The 17,904-nt window shown below is 44.2% G+C and overlaps 2 protein-coding genes across 4 annotated transcripts in view; one reads left to right on the forward strand and one right to left on the reverse strand.

The window, feature by feature from the left end:
* CRY1 (cryptochrome circadian regulator 1) overlaps positions 1-2,336 on the reverse strand; it is a 61,385-nt gene extending 59,049 nt beyond the window's left edge. Inside the window, exon 1 of one of the 2 annotated variants that reach the window (XM_075938377.2) lies at positions 1,620-2,336. In XM_075938377.2, the coding sequence (XP_075794492.1) occupies positions 1,620-1,777 (158 nt within the window). In that variant the 5' untranslated portion in view covers positions 1,778-2,336. The remainder of the gene's footprint in view (positions 1-1,619) is intronic. The other variant, XM_075938376.2, reaches the window with a different exon arrangement.
* Positions 2,337-2,385: 49 nt separating this feature from the next.
* MTERF2 (mitochondrial transcription termination factor 2) lies at positions 2,386-9,751 on the forward strand. 2 transcript variants are annotated; one of them, XM_075938384.2, is made up of 3 exons: positions 7,613-7,749; positions 7,959-8,221; positions 8,419-9,751. In XM_075938384.2, the coding sequence occupies exon 3, from the start codon at positions 8,466-8,468 to the stop codon at positions 9,615-9,617; it is 1,152 nt and encodes a 383-aa protein (XP_075794499.2). In that variant the 5' UTR covers positions 7,613-7,749; positions 7,959-8,221; positions 8,419-8,465; the 3' UTR covers positions 9,618-9,751. The 2 variants fall into 2 exon arrangements, with proteins under 2 accessions (XP_075794495.2, XP_075794499.2); XM_075938380.2 differs by lacking the exons at positions 7,613-7,749; positions 7,959-8,221 and adding an exon at positions 2,386-2,519.
* Positions 9,752-17,904: the final 8,153 nt, after the last annotated feature.

Below are 17,904 nucleotides of genomic sequence, written 5' to 3' on the forward strand. Positions count from 1 at the left end.
AACTGCTAGCTCCTGCTCACTAGAGAGAGGGGGATGGCAGTGTCAGCTGCAAACCCCACCTATAGGGGGGCCAGCAGGGACAACCCACTTCATCAATTAACTGGTTAAATCTGATTTACAGGATTTTACATTTCAAGTATGAAGTTGGTTAAACTTGCATCTTCCTTAAAAACATCACCACTTATACTGTTCAGGATTGACAGGATTTTTTCCAGAGAATTTACATTTAGATCTGTTAAGCCATGTGCCAAAAATATTAAAAAGACCTTTCATGAATTCAGCACCTGGTAGTGGTGCATTTTTGGTCATAAAATAATCATAGCTCAGATATTTAGGGGAGGTAACTGGCCTAATCTACTCAGCACCTAATGAGGTCTCAGCTGAAGCACTGCATCCAGGTCTGGGAGTCAAATTTATGAACAAACTGGAAAGAGCACAGAACAAAAGGTTTTCTAAACCTTTTCTTTCCTAATATCTAGGGGCCCTATCAAATTCACAGATATGAAAAATGGATCATGGAAGCAAATCAGATTTCACAGTCCAGGAAATCTGATCTTTGCGTGCTTTTACCTTATACTATACAGATTCCACTGGAGAGATCAATGTTTTTCAAATTGGAGGGCTCTGACTCAAAAGGGAGTTGCAGGGGAGGAGGGAAGAGTCACAATATTATTTTAGTGGATTATGGTATTGTCATCCTTACTTCTGCACTGAGTGCAGAGCTGAGCTGTCAGAAAGCAACAGTTGTTGCTTGGGTGTCTAGCATCTGAGAGCAGCACCCCATCAGGAGCAACACAAAAGTAAGGGTGGCCTATTCCTACCTATCAAAAATCAGTTCATATTTAGTCTTAAGGGGGGGGAGGAGGGGAGAGAAGAGAGGGAGAAAGACTGATGAGGACCGGATAGCCCTAACCCTATTTGAAGGCTGTTATATAAAAAAAGATAATCAACTGTTCTTTGTGCTCTGAAAACAAGACAATTTTATCTTCATCAAGGGAAATTAAGGTTACACACTAAGAAAATCTTTCTTTCAACAAGGATAGTTACACTCTGGAATAAGCTTCCAAAGTAGACTATAAAAACCCACATTACTGGAGAGTTTTTTTAAGAACAGGTTGCACAAATATCAACCCGGGATTTAGGTTTACTTGGTCCTGCCATGCCATAGGGCTGAACTATAAGAGCTCTTGAGGGCCCTTCCAGACCTACATTTCTATGATTTTGAAGCTAAGCTCTTTTGACTTGCATACACTAGTATCTTTCCCTAAAGTTTCCAGCCACTGCTACTAGCAATGCTCCCCTAATGGAAATCAGAGGGGCTGCAGCCACTAGTCATTAGCTCTCCTTGAGTCATGGTTATACAACACAGCGGATTAAAAACCAGGGGACTAGAGTGAGCGGCCCCCGTGGGAGAACTCCCTTATTTGGGGGGCAGGGTCACATTTTCTTTCGTAGGAGGCCGTTCGGCCCTGTGCTTTGGATGCGGGGCAGCGGGCCCGTGGCGGAGACTGGCACCGCTGCTGGGTCAGGCAAGGCCAATGAGAGCGGCGGGCGGGGAGCGGGAGGGGCGCATACGTAACCCGGCGATAACGCGCGGCCGACCGGGCCCGCTCACTCACCGCCACCTGTTGATGCCCACGTTGGAGGAGCCGGCGAACCAGGGGTCGAGGATGTAGACGCAGCGGACGCTGTCGGCGCCCTGGATGCACTCCCGCAGCGCCGGGTTGTCGTGCAGCCGCAGCCCCTTGCGGAACCAGTGCACCGCGTTCACCCCCATGGCCCGGGCGCGGTCCCGTCCGCAGCGGTGGGAGGGGGGATTCAGGAAGAGCCGCCGCGGCTCATGCCGGACCCGGGTGGGTCTCTGCGGGGCAGCCCTAGAGCGGGGCGGACGCCGCCCCCGCCGTGGCGACACTGAGACGCGAAGCTGCTGCCGGGGTCGCTGCCTCCGCTCGGCGAACGTCCGTTGGCTTTAGGACCCCGCGGAGGCGACAGCGGGGCCGGCCGCCTCAGGGGGGCACATCCCCTCCCCTTCCGAAATCCCCCGCGCGCGCGCGGGCCGCCTCTTGCCACGAGCCCGTGGCTTCCTCGCCGCTCGCCCTGTGACTCGGTGCCGGACTCCGAAGCCGACAGTCGTTAAGCCCCGCCTCCCGCCTTCTTATTGGCTGCCGCCGCCCCACCTGACTCGCCGCCCTCACGTTCCCGAAGTGTGTTTAGTAAGCCGGCCGGGAGGGGCCGCGGGGCGCGCGGGCTGGGGCCTCGAGGACAGAACCGAGCGCAACCGCTGCGCTAGGGGCCGACCACCGATCCCGTTCCGCTGGACACACCCGCCTGCCTGCGCGGCTCGGGAGCCCAACTGCGGGACGGCACCTCCGTCACTGCGAACCCCGCCTACTCCGTAGTGAGGGCGGAGAAGCCCGGATGAGCACGGGGCGGCGAGGAGGCTCCGGGCGCGCCTCTTAGTGCGCATGCTCCCCTGCGCACGGCAGGCCGTAAACGGGCAGTTATGCAGAGAATCCTGCGTACGTCAGAGGGACGTTCGTCAGCAGGCGTGTCACGGGCGCGCGTTGGCCCGGCTGCAGGAGGCTCACGTGGCGGGCGCGCGGGAGGGGCGCTGGGCGGCTGCGGGGGCGGGAGGAGCCGGCAGGGACACGGGCTGGCGCTTGCATAACGAAGCTGCGCGAAGTGCCGTTAAAGCCGCAGCGCCCCCACCGCTCTGCGCACCTGCCCGGGCCCGCCTCTGCGTGTCGGGGCGCTGCCAGCCCCAGGCAGTGCGGGCCCCGGGCCGGAGAGGCGGGAGCCCCACCCCAGGGCAGTCAGGCTCGTGCTGAGCTGTGCTGATGGCTCAGGAGAGCAACTCCTCGGTGTCCTTCCTCTGCCCTCCCTTCCCCTTATGCTCGCTCACCCTTAGGGGTGAAAGTAACTTAAAAGTTCTTACAGGACTGTCTTATTGCAACCCCCCTTGGGGCGGTGCCTCAGCACAGGGCGAGGCTTAGGGATGGTAAAATGTGTTTAGGTGAAATTATATAACTGCTGAAAATCTGTATCAGTGACAGCAGTGCAGAAAAGCCAGCTCCCCATGTGCACTGGCTCCTGCCTGTGCCCAGGAGCAGCCAGAGACCAGCTGCAGCAGCTGGCGCCCCAGCGGGCATACGTGATCGGTGCCCCTGTTGGTAGGGCCGTCAATGGCCTGATGTCATGGGCAGGTGCCCCCATGACATCATCCTTGGGCCCACCGCCTATAGCCATGGGCTGCCCCAGCCTGTGCCCCACCCACTGTCGCCTCTAATGGGGGGAGGGAAGAGGTGGCTCCCTGAGGCTGTCTACACTAGTGGGTTTTTGCGCAAGAACCCGCAGAATGTCCACACTGCCTCCCTGCCCTTGTGCAAGATTTATAGTACGGCCTCGGAAGACAGGGCAACTTGTGCAAGAGCTATGCTCTTTTCTAACACATGTAAGGCCTCTTGCACAAGAGCTCTTGCGCAAGAGGGCAGTGTGGACGAGCGGCAGGGATTTCTTGCGTAAGAAAGCCCTATGGCTAAAATCGCCATCAGAACTTTCTTGCGCAAGAGAGCGTCCACGCTGCCATGGATGCTCTTGCACAAAAAAACCCTTGCACAAGATGTTCTTGTGCAAGAACCCAACAGTGTAGACATAGCCTGAGTGCCCACTGCTCACAGAGCTGGTTTAAAAACCCTTCTTTCCACCACTGTCTGCTCCCTGCACAGGGCTTACTTCTGCTTTGCCTCTTCCTCTTCCACACCCCACCCCTTGGATTAAATTGGCAAGAGAAAAGGGGACAAGTGCTCACTTTTGCCAAAAAAAAGTTGGGAGGGCAGGGTCAGAACTTCATAATAATTTTTAAAGTTCCAGCTAAAACAGGATGTGTGGTCACTTTAGAAAAATAAATCACCTTTCCTTCAGCCAGTTTATAATCCATCCCTTGGTTATGTGCTAGCCCTGTGTGACAGTGAAATGAAATGATTAGAAGTCTAGGTAAAACTAGGGCATGGCTGTGCTGCAGCTGAATATCTTCCCTTAATCTAGCCAGAACTACACTAGGAATTAATTCAGCATAACGATAACATTATGTGCACATTTTTCTCACCTTTGAGCAACATTGCTTAAAATTTAGATTGACATAGGCCCAGCCTAAGCCAACTCAGGTTCATTACTCAGTAAATGATTCACTGAAAGATTAAAAACCCAGCAAAGGTAAAGTAAATGCTATGATCAGCTCTAATACTAAAGCATAACTATGAACACAAAACCATGTTCCTTTAAATGCACCTTTAACACAATTTTCCCTAACCCCAAGACACTTATCAAATTTGCTTTTATATATATTTCTATGTACTCTTGTAATTACTTTCTATACTTTGGCTGTTTCGTTCTCAAGAGCTTTCGGCTACGTCTATACTGCGCTCTTTTGTGCAAGAAAATATGAAAATGAGGTGAAGCAGTGAATATCGCTGCGCCTCATTTGCATACTTAATGAGCCACCATATTTGCGCAATGGGCTTTTGCGCATAAAGGAGCCATCTATACAACTCTTGCGCAAAAGCTGCCTCTTGCACAAGAGCTGTTCTGCCTGAAAAAAAGCGGCAGAATGGCTCTTGCGCAAAAGCCCCTTGTGCAAAAAGGTAGCTCATTAAGTATGCAAATGAGACATGGCAATATTCATTGCTTCACCTCATTTGCATATTTTCTTGCACAAGAGGAAGCAGTCTAGATGTAGCCAGTATGTTTAAGAGCAGTATAAGGCTAGGCACTACATTTTCCCCTCAAATCTCAGCCATCGTTGTTATAAAGGAGACCTTAAACTGAATAAAATTCTAACCACAGATGAAGATAATTCATGAATTGAAATAGGTCACTTTTTTAAAAGTATCCTCTATAAGATGAGCTTTGTAAGTTGCATTTAAGGCAGTATTCTATTGACCCACTTTCACAATAGGGAGGCCTTTTTGAATGTAGTAGGTTAAAATGTTTATCTTGTTTATAATAGAGATACAGGTAGAATTAATACAAGTCCCAGATAATCCGGAGATACAGCTAAGCATGTTCAAAATAATAAATTTAAAAACCCCACAAAACCTAAGAAAGTTTTTGTAGCTGTTTGAAAATCTTGAATCAGATTGTATTATGTGCACAGTTCCAAACGCAACTAAGAAAGGACTGCTGGGTTGGGACACATATCCCCTTAAGGCTGTAATCTGGTGGGCCGACCATACGGCTGAACTTGCCTACCTGCCCTTTGAGGCACTCTATCACCCTGTCTTACTGAGTCAGAAACTGGTCTCTCCTAGTAAAAGCACAGAGATAGATATAAAATAAGTGTTAGAGAAAGGAATACCAGGAGTTTTGTTCATGTCTCGTTGTACATTCAGTGAATCATAGAAATATAGTACTGAAAGGGAGTTTGAGAGGTCACTTAGTCCATCCACGTACACTGGGACAGGGCCAAGTACACCTAGCCTAGACCATTCCTGACAAAGGATGGTGGTTCCACATCTTCGCTTAACCTAAAAGGGTAATTAAGCCCTGAAATAGTTTTCTTTCTGTTAACCTATCTCCTTCTCTGTAAATTAAGCAGATAATTTCTTGTCCTGTCATCAGTGGGCCTGGAGAACAATTGATAACCATCTTCTTTGTACAAGCTCTGGACATATTTTCATCTGGTGAAGTGGGTCTTATTGATGAAAGCTCTTGATGCTCTATATTTTTGTTAGTCTCTAAGGTGCCACAGGACTACTTAAATAAGATAACACCAAAAGTTCAATGGTAACAAATTCACTAAACAACCTTTTCTCATGATCTCATTATTTTTTGTCACAGTTTTTGGGCCTCTAGTAATATCCCAACTCAATTTAAAATCAGCATTTACCCACATCTACATAAAATGTGATATATTGAGGTTTCTTGGCCATAGAAGGAAATCAGGACGTGAGATTTTGTTCAGTTTGGGAGACTGAGAGAGATATTGGCCTTAAGCTAATATGTTAGGTGAAGTGGACTAGGAGCTGTAAGCTATATTTAGGTAAGATTTTATTTTTTGGAACTTTTAAGTAGCATACCTTTCAAATGTTTGTTTATTTAATAATTACATTCTAATTTTTTAAATAAAGGAAGTTACTTTATTTAAAATCTTAATTCCACTTTCAAGTCTGGGAATTTTATTAAATCCAAACATGCCTCAGTGCCCTAAATTGGAACATTTATATTTAAAAATGGCAACAATACTTGTATCAAATGGGAAAATATGAATATAAGTGATTCTCAGAGAGAAAGATGTGGTAGTGCTTAGCACTCTAATTAAGGAAGAAGATTCATCAGTATGAGTTATAGCATACTCACATCTATTGTAGGGTGCTATGTTCTAGGTCACTACCAGCTTGGTAAATTGAAGCACTGATTTTTAATTGATTAACAACTGTACCCCCTGCCAACTATGAGACAGACTGACAGAGGATTCTTTTCCTCCTTGTACTGATGGAAATCAAGACTTACTCCATCAAAGTCAAAATACTACATCAAAATACAAGAGGTGAAAGTGAGAGAAGCCCATTTGCACTGCCAGCAGGGTATCCAGATACAGCTGCCTAAATTCCCCCAAACCCATCGCATAGACAAAAGCTCAGTCAAATCTAAGGTGGTTTCTTATACCTCTTGGCTACGTCTAGACTGGCATGATTTTCTGCAAATGCTTTTAACGGAAAAGTTTCCGTTAAAAGCATTTGCGGAAAAGAGCGTCTAGATTGGCACAGACGCTTTTCCGCAAAAGCACTTTTTGTGGAAAAGCATCCGTGCCAATCTAGACGTGCTTTTGCGCAAAAAAGTCCTGATCGCCATTTTCGCAAAACAAAATCTGAGCTGTCTACACTGGCCCTTTTGTGCAAAAGCTTTGCGCAAAAGGACTTTTGCCTGAACGGGAGCAGCATAGTATTTCCGCAAGAAGCACTGATTTCTTACATGAGATCGTCAGTGTTCTTGCGGAAATTCAAGTGGCCAGTGTAGACCGCTGGCAAGTTTTTTTGCAAAAGCATTTGCTTTTGCAGAAAAACTTGCCACTCTAGATGCAGCCCTTGGGTGTTCCATAGTCTTAGCAACAGCTGCACTTTATTGTTGACCAGGAGGACATTATATGGGGATACCAAGCAAAGCTCAATTCCTAGAGAGCAGATTAAACTCTCCCGCAGAAAACAGCTGCTACCTTGGATTTGGTCTTTTGCCACCCACTGCTCCCATAATAAAACACTTGTCATTGTACTGTGATGTGTGCAACGCATTTCAGTGGGGTCTAAAGGTGGCTCCCTATTGTCCCCTTCCCTCAGACATACATCTCTCCCTCCATCCTTACATTACTTAGCCGCAGACCCTTGTGCTGAGACCCGGTGCCTTGCATTCACTTTACAGAACCCATTGCCGATGTAGGAGCTGAAATCTCATCTTTAAGGGCCAGTTCCTGGAGCCCCGCCTTACGGGAGTCGCTGGCGAAAGGCCCCACGTGTGCAGCTCAGGCAGGCCAGGGGTGTTCCCAGCAGGGGGCGCTCGGCTGCTCCGACGGGGACGTGGCCCTCTCGCCAGCGCCGCCAGCAGCTTCCGAGTCCGCCTCGCTTCCCCCCGCCGGGCCAGGGGGATGGACCAGGCCGCTTGAGCTCAGCGCCCTTCCAAAGCGAGTGCGGGAGGCCCGGCTCGGCCCAAGGGGACACGCGGGAGCCGAGGCCCAGCCACAGGCCCGCGCTGACTCAGGTAACTGGGGCGCGCGGGCGTGGCTGGACCCGTCCCCGGCTGGCACCACAGCGGGCCCCGCCGCCTCCCCTCCGGGTCCAGTGGGGTGCGCGGTGCCGGGTCACTGCCTGCTCCGCGCGCCCGGAGCCTCGCAGCGCCCGGCCCGGCATAGCCAGAGTGTGTGTTGGGGGGAAGGGGAGAATCGCTGTAAGCGGCGTTTGTTTTCCTAGATAAGTGAAGACATTTGAACATCTTGAAGAGATTAGCTGCGGTTCCCAACCTTTTCCAGATGGGGACCCCTTTTGACAATTCAGGAAGACTTGGGGACCCAAGGCAATTCAAAAACGGGGAAGAGGGGAAGCAGAGCCACCTGGGGAGACGCTTGGCAATCCTTTTGAAATGTAATGGCAACTCCTATTTGGGTCCCTGCCCCTAGGCTGGGAAACCCTGGATTAAAGGGATTTAAAACAGAAACAAAGCTCACGTGTTGGAGGTGAGCATTACCTGTTTATAGACTGCTACTCAGCTCCTATCCCTGAGAGGTGCGAAATCCTCCCTTCTCAGACTATAGTTTTTTCTTTAATGATGGAAACAGGATAACAATAATGTAGCAGAAGAGATGAAAGTCTTTTGAAAATGTCAATGTAACACAAATTCACATTTTTGTTTTTAAATCCATTTTGTGTATAGTGCAGCACTCCAGAACATTGAGAGGAATTGCTAATAGTGCAACCCAGATGTTTACACTTCTATTGGCTAGATGTCAACCCTGCAAGCGATTGCTGAGTGTCTCATCCCCACCGAATCAAGTGAAGGATGGAAGCTTTGTACAGCATTGGAGTTATACAACTGATACAAAATCAAAAGTGGAGAACAAAAGAACTGTGGAGAATCTCTACAAGTTATCCATTGATATTAAAAAAATTCGGAGGCTAAAGCAGTGGGTCCTCTTTCAGGATACAGCCTATGTTAAAGAAACTGCTAATACTTTACGAGAAATGGGAGCTGATAAGACTGCCATAGTGAACATTTTGGAACGTTGCCCAGAGGCAATCCTCCGTACCCCAGCAGAGATAAACTCTCAAAGGGAGTTGTGGCAGTCAGTATGCCAAAATGAAAAACAACTGGTCAAGTTAATAGAACTATTTCCAGAGTCTTTTTTTACTGTTGAACACCACGAGAACCAGAAATCTAATGTTCGGTTTTTTCAAGAATTAGGTCTGAAAAATAATATTATCAGCAGATTCTTCACAAGTGCACCTGATATTTTTCACAAGCCTGTTGAAAAAAACAAACATATAGTAGAGACATTACAGAGAACGTATCTAAATTTAGGAGGTTCTGATGCCAATATGAAGGTTTGGCTTCTGAAATTATTAAGTCAGAACCCTTTTATTTTGTTAAATACCTCCACAGAGGTTCTAGAGAACTTGGAGTTTCTCCAGAAGCAAGATTTCACTGATTCTGAAGTTCTACAACTGCTGTCCAAGCTTAAAGGTTTTATTTTTCAGATTAGCCCTAGCACGATGCAGAAGAGCATGTTTTTTTCCAAAGATGTTTTTAAGTGCAATGAAGAAGAATTAAAAGAGCTAGTGTTGAAATGCCCTGCTCTACTCTACAATTCTGTTCCAATTCTGGAAGAAAGATTCAGGGGACTGTTGAAGGAAGGAATTTCTATAGATCAGATTAAAAAGACACCAATGGTGCTGGAGCTGACAACTCAAATTGTACAGTACAGAATTAAAAAGTTAGCTGCTTTAGGATACAATATAAAAAATGGAAATCTAGAAGATTTGAATGGAACAAAGAGAGATTTTGAAGCCACTTATTGCAAAATACAAGCAAAGAGAGAGAGACCAATGTTTAATCCTGTTGCTCCTTTAGATTAATTTGAACATCTTTAGTTTATTCCAGAAAGGTATTTTATCCATCCTTCCTTAAGGACTGAAATAAAATATCACCAGTACTTTAAAAAATGTTATTGTATTACAAAAAGTGACCACAATAAAAAGGTTAGCACTATCATTGGTGTCATTTACATAAAGTGCATATTAAGCGCACACACATTTTTTTAAAGATGTTTCCCCATTCTAACTGGTCACCAACTTACCTGGATCTTTAGTGATTGTTGTTGCACTGGCCAGTCTGATAATATTTAGAGCGATTATATTAACCAGCCAGGAGAGTTAGCTGCATGAATTTTCAATACTGTTCATTGGGTAGCAGATAAATAAAAGTGTTCAAAAAGGCCTTTAGATAGCTGCCACTGCATCAAAGAGGCCACTGGAAGTTGAGCCCAAATTGAAGCCGGCAGAAGGAGATTACATAGCTAGAGTTTCCACTGAAGATGTGCAAGAACTTTTTATATATAGTCATTACTATAAGAGGGCCCTATCACCATCTTAAAATGTGATCTCTCAGAGATCTCATCTTTTCTTGACTGACCTTTCTAGTTGTCTCTCAGGCCCGTTCTTGCACCTTTACCTCCAATTAACTCCTTGAGCATTTTGTGTTTTCAGGCTCTTGGCTGTTTTCTTGGTAATAGCCTGGTATCATTCCAGGCCTTTCTGCCTCCTTTTTCTTCCCTGTACCCCCCCCCCTTTTTTTTTCCTTCTCTCTGTATTGGATGCAACTGTGGCTGCCTGCTTCCATGATTGGCAGCTCTAGCACCCACCTGTGGTTGTAATCCAGCTGCTTGCTTATAAACAGAAAAGGCTCTCCTCCCCTTCACTCTGAGGCTGTGTCTAGACTGGCAAGTTTTTCCACCAAATCATCTGCTTTTGCGGAAAAACTTGCCAGCTTTCTACACTGGCCGCTTGAATTTCCGCAAAAGCACTGACGATCTCATGTAAGATTGTCAGTGCTTTTGCGGAAATACTATGCTGCTCCCATTCGGGCAAAAGTCTTTTTCTGAAAAACTTTTGCGCAAAAGGGCCAGTGTAGACAGCAGAAAGTTGTTTTCCGCAAAAAAGCCCCAATCACGAAAATGGCGATCGGGGCTTTTTTGCGGAAAAGCGTGTCTAGATTGGCCACGGATGCTTTTCTGCAAAAAGTGCTTTTGCGGAAAAGCGTCTTGCCAATCTAGATGCGCTTTTCCGGAAATGCTTTTAACTGAAAGCTTTTCCATTAAAAGCATTACTGGAAAATCATGCCAGTGTAGATGTAGCCTGAGGTTTGTATACCTTATTATACACCATCTGGTTGCAATCTCTGGATGCTAATATAATGCAAATAAATAAACTGCATCTAGAGGGTCTCCTTCAAGATTATGAAACCTGAAGCTGGCTCTTCTTGCAGGAACACTCATTTTATTTATTTTGCCTGGGCTTCTCCCCATAATTTCCCCCTCCTTTACCTTGGGCTAGAAAGAGAACAATTAGAAAGGGAATTAGTTGAAGTAAAGACTGTGCTTCCAGAAGGAAGGCAAAGACATCTGAGGGGGAACATGGGGCCTTATGCCTTTTAAAGTAGCTGTGGCTCAGGAACAAGCCTTTGCTCTAAATCTGGTGAACATTAAAAATGGACAAGATATGCAAACAGCCACTGCAATTATTTCCTAAGCATATGGAAAAACTGATACCTTTGATACCATGATGTGGTAGCTGTTGACAAATGCTGACCTTTTAATATCAGCTACTATAAATAGCCATTAGTCTTTGTGTAATATTTTCCTTTTCAGGGTGTGAATGAAGTGGTACATAACAAAAACAATCATCAGAGGTCACCTGGCTGAAATTAAAGTTGTCAGGGGTTTCTTGATAAGCTTTTATGAGCAAGTGGTCTGGGTATATTGCTCCTTGGCATGCAGGAGATAGACATGCATGAAAGAGTAGTAAGGTGACCAACTACCAGGGGACATGTTCCACATTTAAAATGTCTGGAAAAACTCAAACATTATATTCAAACAAATTAGGAGTGATCACACATATCAAACTAAATTGATTTGGTATCAAATTTCCAGGGGAAAAACTTATATTCTTGAGGCTCAATGATGAACTAAAATTGACTACAATGGACAATTTTGGCAAACAAAGGATCAAGCCTGTTATCTTAGGCTGTATCTAGACTGGCCAGTTTTTCCGGAAAAACTTGCCAGCTGTCTACACTGGCCACTTGAATTTACGCAAAAGCACTGATTTCCTACTGTAAGAAATCAGTGCTTTTTGCGGAAATACTATGCTGCTCCCATTCGGGCAAAAGTCCATTTTGCGCAAAAGGGCCAATGTAGACAGCTGAGATTTGTTTTCCGCAAGAAAGCCCCAATCACGAAAATGGCGATCGGGGCTTTTTTGCAGAAAAGCGCGTCTAGATTGGCAAAAGTGTTTTTGCGGAAAAGCGTCTGTGCCAATCTAGATGCTCTTTTCCGAAAATGCTTTTAATGGAAAACTTTTCCATTAAAAGCATTTCCGGAAAATCATGCCAGTCTAGACGTAGCCTTAGAGTACCTCAACTGTAAAGTGAACTGTTATTCTGCTTGTCATGAGTATACATTTCAGATACATATACACAGTTAAGGACAGATTGGCAATACATCTATATTTTTCTTTACTTTCTCAATGTTTACAACTACAGAGGAAACTTTTGCTTTAATTGTTTAAGATATTTTTTTCTCCTTGCAAATAACACCCTCAGCATATACCCTTCATTTGCTGATCCATCAATGAGGCTTGAGAATGCTGAGAATTAGTCAGTGTTATGTTTTAGTCCTATCTTTCAGAACTCAAGAGACAGGAAGATGCATCCTATATGCAACGTTATCTGTGATTTTGTGTCTCAGTAATGCCTTTTCCCCCAGATACAAGGAGACACTTCAGATATACAAAACGGTGACTATAATTGGCAATATAATTAGTAACGTTGAACCACTGTAGCACTAAATAGACAGCTGGCCTGTTATGCCTTTTGATGAAAATAGTGGCTCAGAGGAGGAAGGGAATTTCCTACTGGAAGTTAAATCAAGATGTATTTGATTCTTATTCATATACTGATGTAAGAGTTTTTGCCAGTTGCCTTGAGCCCATTATGCTCAGCCTGCCACACTGGGCTCATTCAGTTCTTCAGAAACATACTGCAACTAATTTGAGATGACTTTGAGGTAACTGAATATGACTGGCATCTCTTACTGATGGAAAAGCATTTGATGGTGCCTCTGGGGAATGTATTTTCCTTAAGAAATTTGGGTAAGTTAGTAACTTACTTGAGTTTGTCTTTCAGATTGCTTAATTTAATGCCATATACACTCTTCAATCAGCATGAAATTGGTTTGTTATGACTACTGCCAGTCAAACTTTCCCATTGTACATTGTCAACACTTTTACAATAAACTTATTCTTTAAAGTTGGGCTGAAGCCTACTTTTTAGCAAGGTTAGGACAGCCACCACTATGCAGACCTTGTTTGGTTTTTAAAAATAGATACTTTTGATGGGATCTCAGTGATAATAGGAAAAATAAGGAGAGAAACAGTTCCTTTCTCATAGTTGGATGAATCAACATAGTACTTTTCTATTAATTAGATCAATCTAGACACAACAAACCTCCTTCCCCAAAAGCTGAAGTAGTGAACTGCTATGTCTGGTCTGATAAAAAGAGTATTAATCAAGTTTTACTACTGTATTTTAGTACAGTAAAACCTTTGTATCCCAGCATATTGAGGGACTAGGGGGTGCCAGTTAGTCAAATATTCTGGTTAACTAAGAGTTCAGTGTGTGGGAAGGGGTTTGAGCTTGGGGAGAGAGTTTGGGTGTGGGAGGGATCTCAAGGCTTTGAACTGGAATGGGTATGGGGTTTGGGTGTGGAGAGAGAATTTGGATGAAGGAGGGGGCTTGGGGCAGGGAATTGGGGCACAGGAGAGGTTTCAGAGTACCAGATCTGGGCAATTGCTCATCTCGGGCTCTTCCCTGGAAACAACACATCCTTGCTGCTCCTAGGCAGAGGCGCACCTAGATGGTTTCTGGCCAATGGGAGCAACGGAGCAGTGTTCCGAGTGGGGCAGTGCAGGGGGAGTGCACAGAGTCCTTGTGGCCATTCCTCCTCCTAGGAGCAGTAGAGACATGTTGCTGCCTCAGGGAAGTCACACAGAGCTAGGTAGGGATTTCCCACACCAGCCAGACTATAAACTGGACTTTCAGTGAAGATCAGAAATGCCAGATTATATAACTCTGCAACTGGTACCTGGCTGGATAATACAGCTTTTACTGTCCATAATAAATCTTACCTAGCGGCATAATTTATTTATTTTCCTCAAGTGGTTACAGTCATCTATGGAGTCCATTTTTAATTAAAAATCATGGCACTGAAGACCAAGAAAAGTGGGAGCAAGCTCCATTTCTTATGTCCCTTGATAGCTGCTTCTGGTTATAGCCTGCTGTGAGAGAATGTTTTTGCATGGCAACAAGTATATTCATAATAGTTCTCTATCATTTAGCATGTCACAACTCAACTATGAGACTGTAATAATATATTTTATCCAAACTGTATATATCAAATGAAGAGCATTAATTTCTTATCTTAGGTTTCTTAAAGTGACAAGATTAGAGAAGGTGGGTTAAACACCAACAGGAGAACAACTTCAACAGGTAGGAATTCTGTCATTGTTCATGTAATTGAGTATTGTGATGCATATGCAAAACAGTGTTGATTTAGCATCTATTTTGGCATTTCCTTGCAAGAGGACTTAACTATTCAATTTGGGTTTCTTTAAAAACATTCTCATATTAAATTGATGTATTCTGTATCCGGGGGGTGTGAAGAGAGAGATTCTATTCTTATTCTTTCCTGTTTAAAAGTGTGGGCGTGTGAGGGAACAGAGGGTAGTTTTATTTACAAAACTCTGCACAGTCCAGTACTAGGAAAATGTATCTGTGCTTACCTGAAAATTTCCTTTCTTTCGGATATAGTACAATGGGTATTTCAGCTTGCTCACAGTTTCGGACAGAACCAGATCTGCCAGCCACTGGAAGCAAGGAACTGCTCCACCTCTTGAAGTCCCCTTCAGTTGAGAGCTTTCAAAGACAAGATAAATCAAATCCACTTTTCTTAGTCTCAGAGGGGTGTCTGTAAAATCAATGAGGAGTCCTGTGGCATGTTAAAGACTAAGTGGCTACGTCTAGACTGGCATGATTTTCCGCAAATGCTTTTAACGGAAAAGTTTTCCATTAAAAACATTTTTGGAACAGAGCGTCTAGATTGGCACGGACGCTTTTCTGCAAAAGCACTTTTTGCAGAAGAGCGTCCGTGCCAATCTAGACGCGCTTTTCCGCAAAAAAGCCCTGATCGCCGTTTTCACGATCGGGGCTTTTTTGAGGAAAACAAATCTGAGCTGTCTACACTAGCCCTTTTGCGCAAAAGCTTTGCGCAAAAGGGACTTTTGCCCAAACGGGAGCAGAATAGATTTCTGCAAGAAGCACTGATTTCTTACAGTAGGAAGTCAGTACTTTTGCGGAAATTCAAGCTGCCAGTGTAGACAGCTGGCAAGTTTTTCCGGAAAAGCGGCTGATTTTCTGGAAAAACTGGCCAGTCTAGACACAGCCAGTCTGTCTACACAGCAGGGCTTAACTCAAAATAAGCTACACAAATTGAGCTACGTCAATTGCGTAGCTTATTTAGAAATAGCTTATTTCGAAATTGGAAGCGTCTACACAGCACTTATTTAAAAACAGAGCACTCTTCCTCCGACTTCCCTTACTCCTCGCACAATGAGGGTTACCGAGTCGGAATAAGAAGACCTTCAGCTTGACAGTATTTTGACATTATTTCGAAATAACTGCCTGCTGTGTAGACATGGACGGAGTTATTTTGAAATAACACTAGTTATTTCAAAATAATGTTGCTGTGTAGACGTACCCTAACAGATTTACTTCGGCATAAGCATTCATGGGTAAAAACTATGTTGTCATATGCATGGGGACTGAATGCATCTGACGAAATGGTATCCACTAGAGATGAGAAAAGCGTAACATGCAGAGTTAAACTCTATGCTGCAGAGGTTTTTTTTTGAAAAATGGCAATTTTTCAAAAAAACCTTCACTTATGTCCACACTGCAATTGCATTCTTTCGGGGGGGGGGGGGGAATTGAAAGAACAGAGGGTTTTTTCCGACATTGGTAAATCTCTTTCTACAAAGAAGAAGCCTTTTTCCGAAAGAGCTCTCTTTTGGAAAAAGGTGTGTGAGGAAGGGGAAGAGGGAGTTCTTTTGAAAGAAGCGGAAAGAGGAAAAAGTGCAGGTGTCCTGGTGGCCACTCTGTCCATAGTAATCACAGCTTAATTGCGAGATAGCGTCCACACTGAATGGATGCTATCTTTCGAAAAAGCAGATAGTTTTTTCAATGCGCTTTTGCTGTGTGGACACTCTCTTTCAGAAGAACTCTTCTGGAAAAGTTTCTTTGGAAAGAAGCCTGCAGTCTAGGCATAGCCACAGGCTCCAACTATGTGTGGGGCAGTAGGCAGGAGCTGGTACATGTGAGGAGCGGGCTTAAACTGCTGCCCCTCGTGTAACCACTGAAGTAAGCGGTTACACGGTTACTTAATTACACACAGTTTACCATCCCTATTATCCACAAAAGCTTATGCCCAAATAAATCTGTTAGTCTTTAATGAGCCATAGGACTTCGCATTGTTTCTACTTTCCTAAATTATAACTTGTGTTCTGTACTTTGAGGGGGGAAAAAGCACAACATTTCCTACTACAGCACGTAGTAAATTCAACCTAACAAAAACAAACCAAATTGGATGTAAATGGCCATCTTCTGAATGATCCATTTGTCTCCAAAGGGGGCTGGATTGGTGCACCTTATTGTTCAAAGGAATTTAGTTTTCAGGTAAGCACGAATAATTTTTCTTTATGGTAAGATCCACAGGTCATCACAGTGGGATTTTCAAAGCCTCCAGGATGAGAAGTAGGATCTTCCTTTAAATGGAACATTCAAAATTAGGTCAATTATAATCTGTATGTTTTCCATCTCAGAAAGAGAGAGGACATGTGCCCAAAGAAAGAGAATGCCATTGGCTAAGACTGGATGACTAATATCCAGAGTTTTACTAACTTGTGTTGACAGCTAAAGGGGTATTTAGCAGATGTGAACACAGGAGTTATGACTACTCTGCTCTGACATTGTCATAGCTTTGGAGGTCTGGATGTTGATGCTTACCCAAAGGAGGAATATTTATTGAATTTACTTAGGGAATTAGTGCTATGACATTTGTAAGGACTCTGTCTGAATGCAAAATACAACAGCAGTTCTCACTATAGAAAGCACCCACCTTCCAGGAACTCATCTGATTGGAGATATCTGCATAGTGCTGTAAGGAGCAGAATGCAGTTTCAAGGTCATGCTTTGTGATCCTGCAGGCTTGGAATAAGGGTTGTAGCCCTCAGGAAACATTGAATTTTAAGACATGGTACAATACATCTTTTTCTTGAACATGCTCGGAACATCATCAGATTGCTTGATCTTTTAGCTTGGATGCTCCTAGCCACTCATAATGAAGTCCTTCTGTTGGAGCTTACGGCTATATTTCACTGGTTTAACATGATAGTTAAAACTGTAGACTTTGCACCAGCCAGTAGCATACATTCTATTTGATGACTTCGCTTTTGGGGTCCATGAGAACAATAGTCACTTCTGCCAAATGTTTCCTTTAAATGTCTGATCCCTCGTGCTAAATTAATCAGATTTGAAATCCAAAGCCACTTCTGCCAGAAAGAAAGAAATTGATTCACTATTGTTCTCTTATTGCTATCTTCTGTATTGTTGGTGGGAAGACATATAGTTAGGACTTTGCTAGTGGTCATTTACCACCTCATGTACCATATGGTATATAGGTGTATTGTTTTTGGATGCAAAATGTTGATCAGCAGCCCATCACATTGACTTATACTACATATTTCTGCATATAGGAGCCAATTTGCTAATCAGACTTCCACTATGTAAATCTAAGGCTACATCTACACTGCAGGCTTCTTGCACAAGAGCTCTTGTGCAAAAAGGAGTTATTTCTCGTAGAAAGAGGAATACCTACATCACAAAAATCCCTCTGTTCTTTTGATTTACTGTAAATTTACTCATGCAAAAACACACTTGAGGTGTGGACATTCTGCAGGTTTTTGCACAAAAATAGCCGTTTTTGCACAAAAACCCTGTAGTTTAGACGTAGCATTAGTGTTCTACTCCCTGTTG

Source organism: Pelodiscus sinensis, chromosome 1 (assembly GCF_052426305.1).
Source record: "Pelodiscus sinensis isolate ZL-2025 chromosome 1, ASM5242630v1, whole genome shotgun sequence".
Classification (NCBI taxonomy): Eukaryota; Metazoa; Chordata; order Testudines; family Trionychidae; genus Pelodiscus; species Pelodiscus sinensis.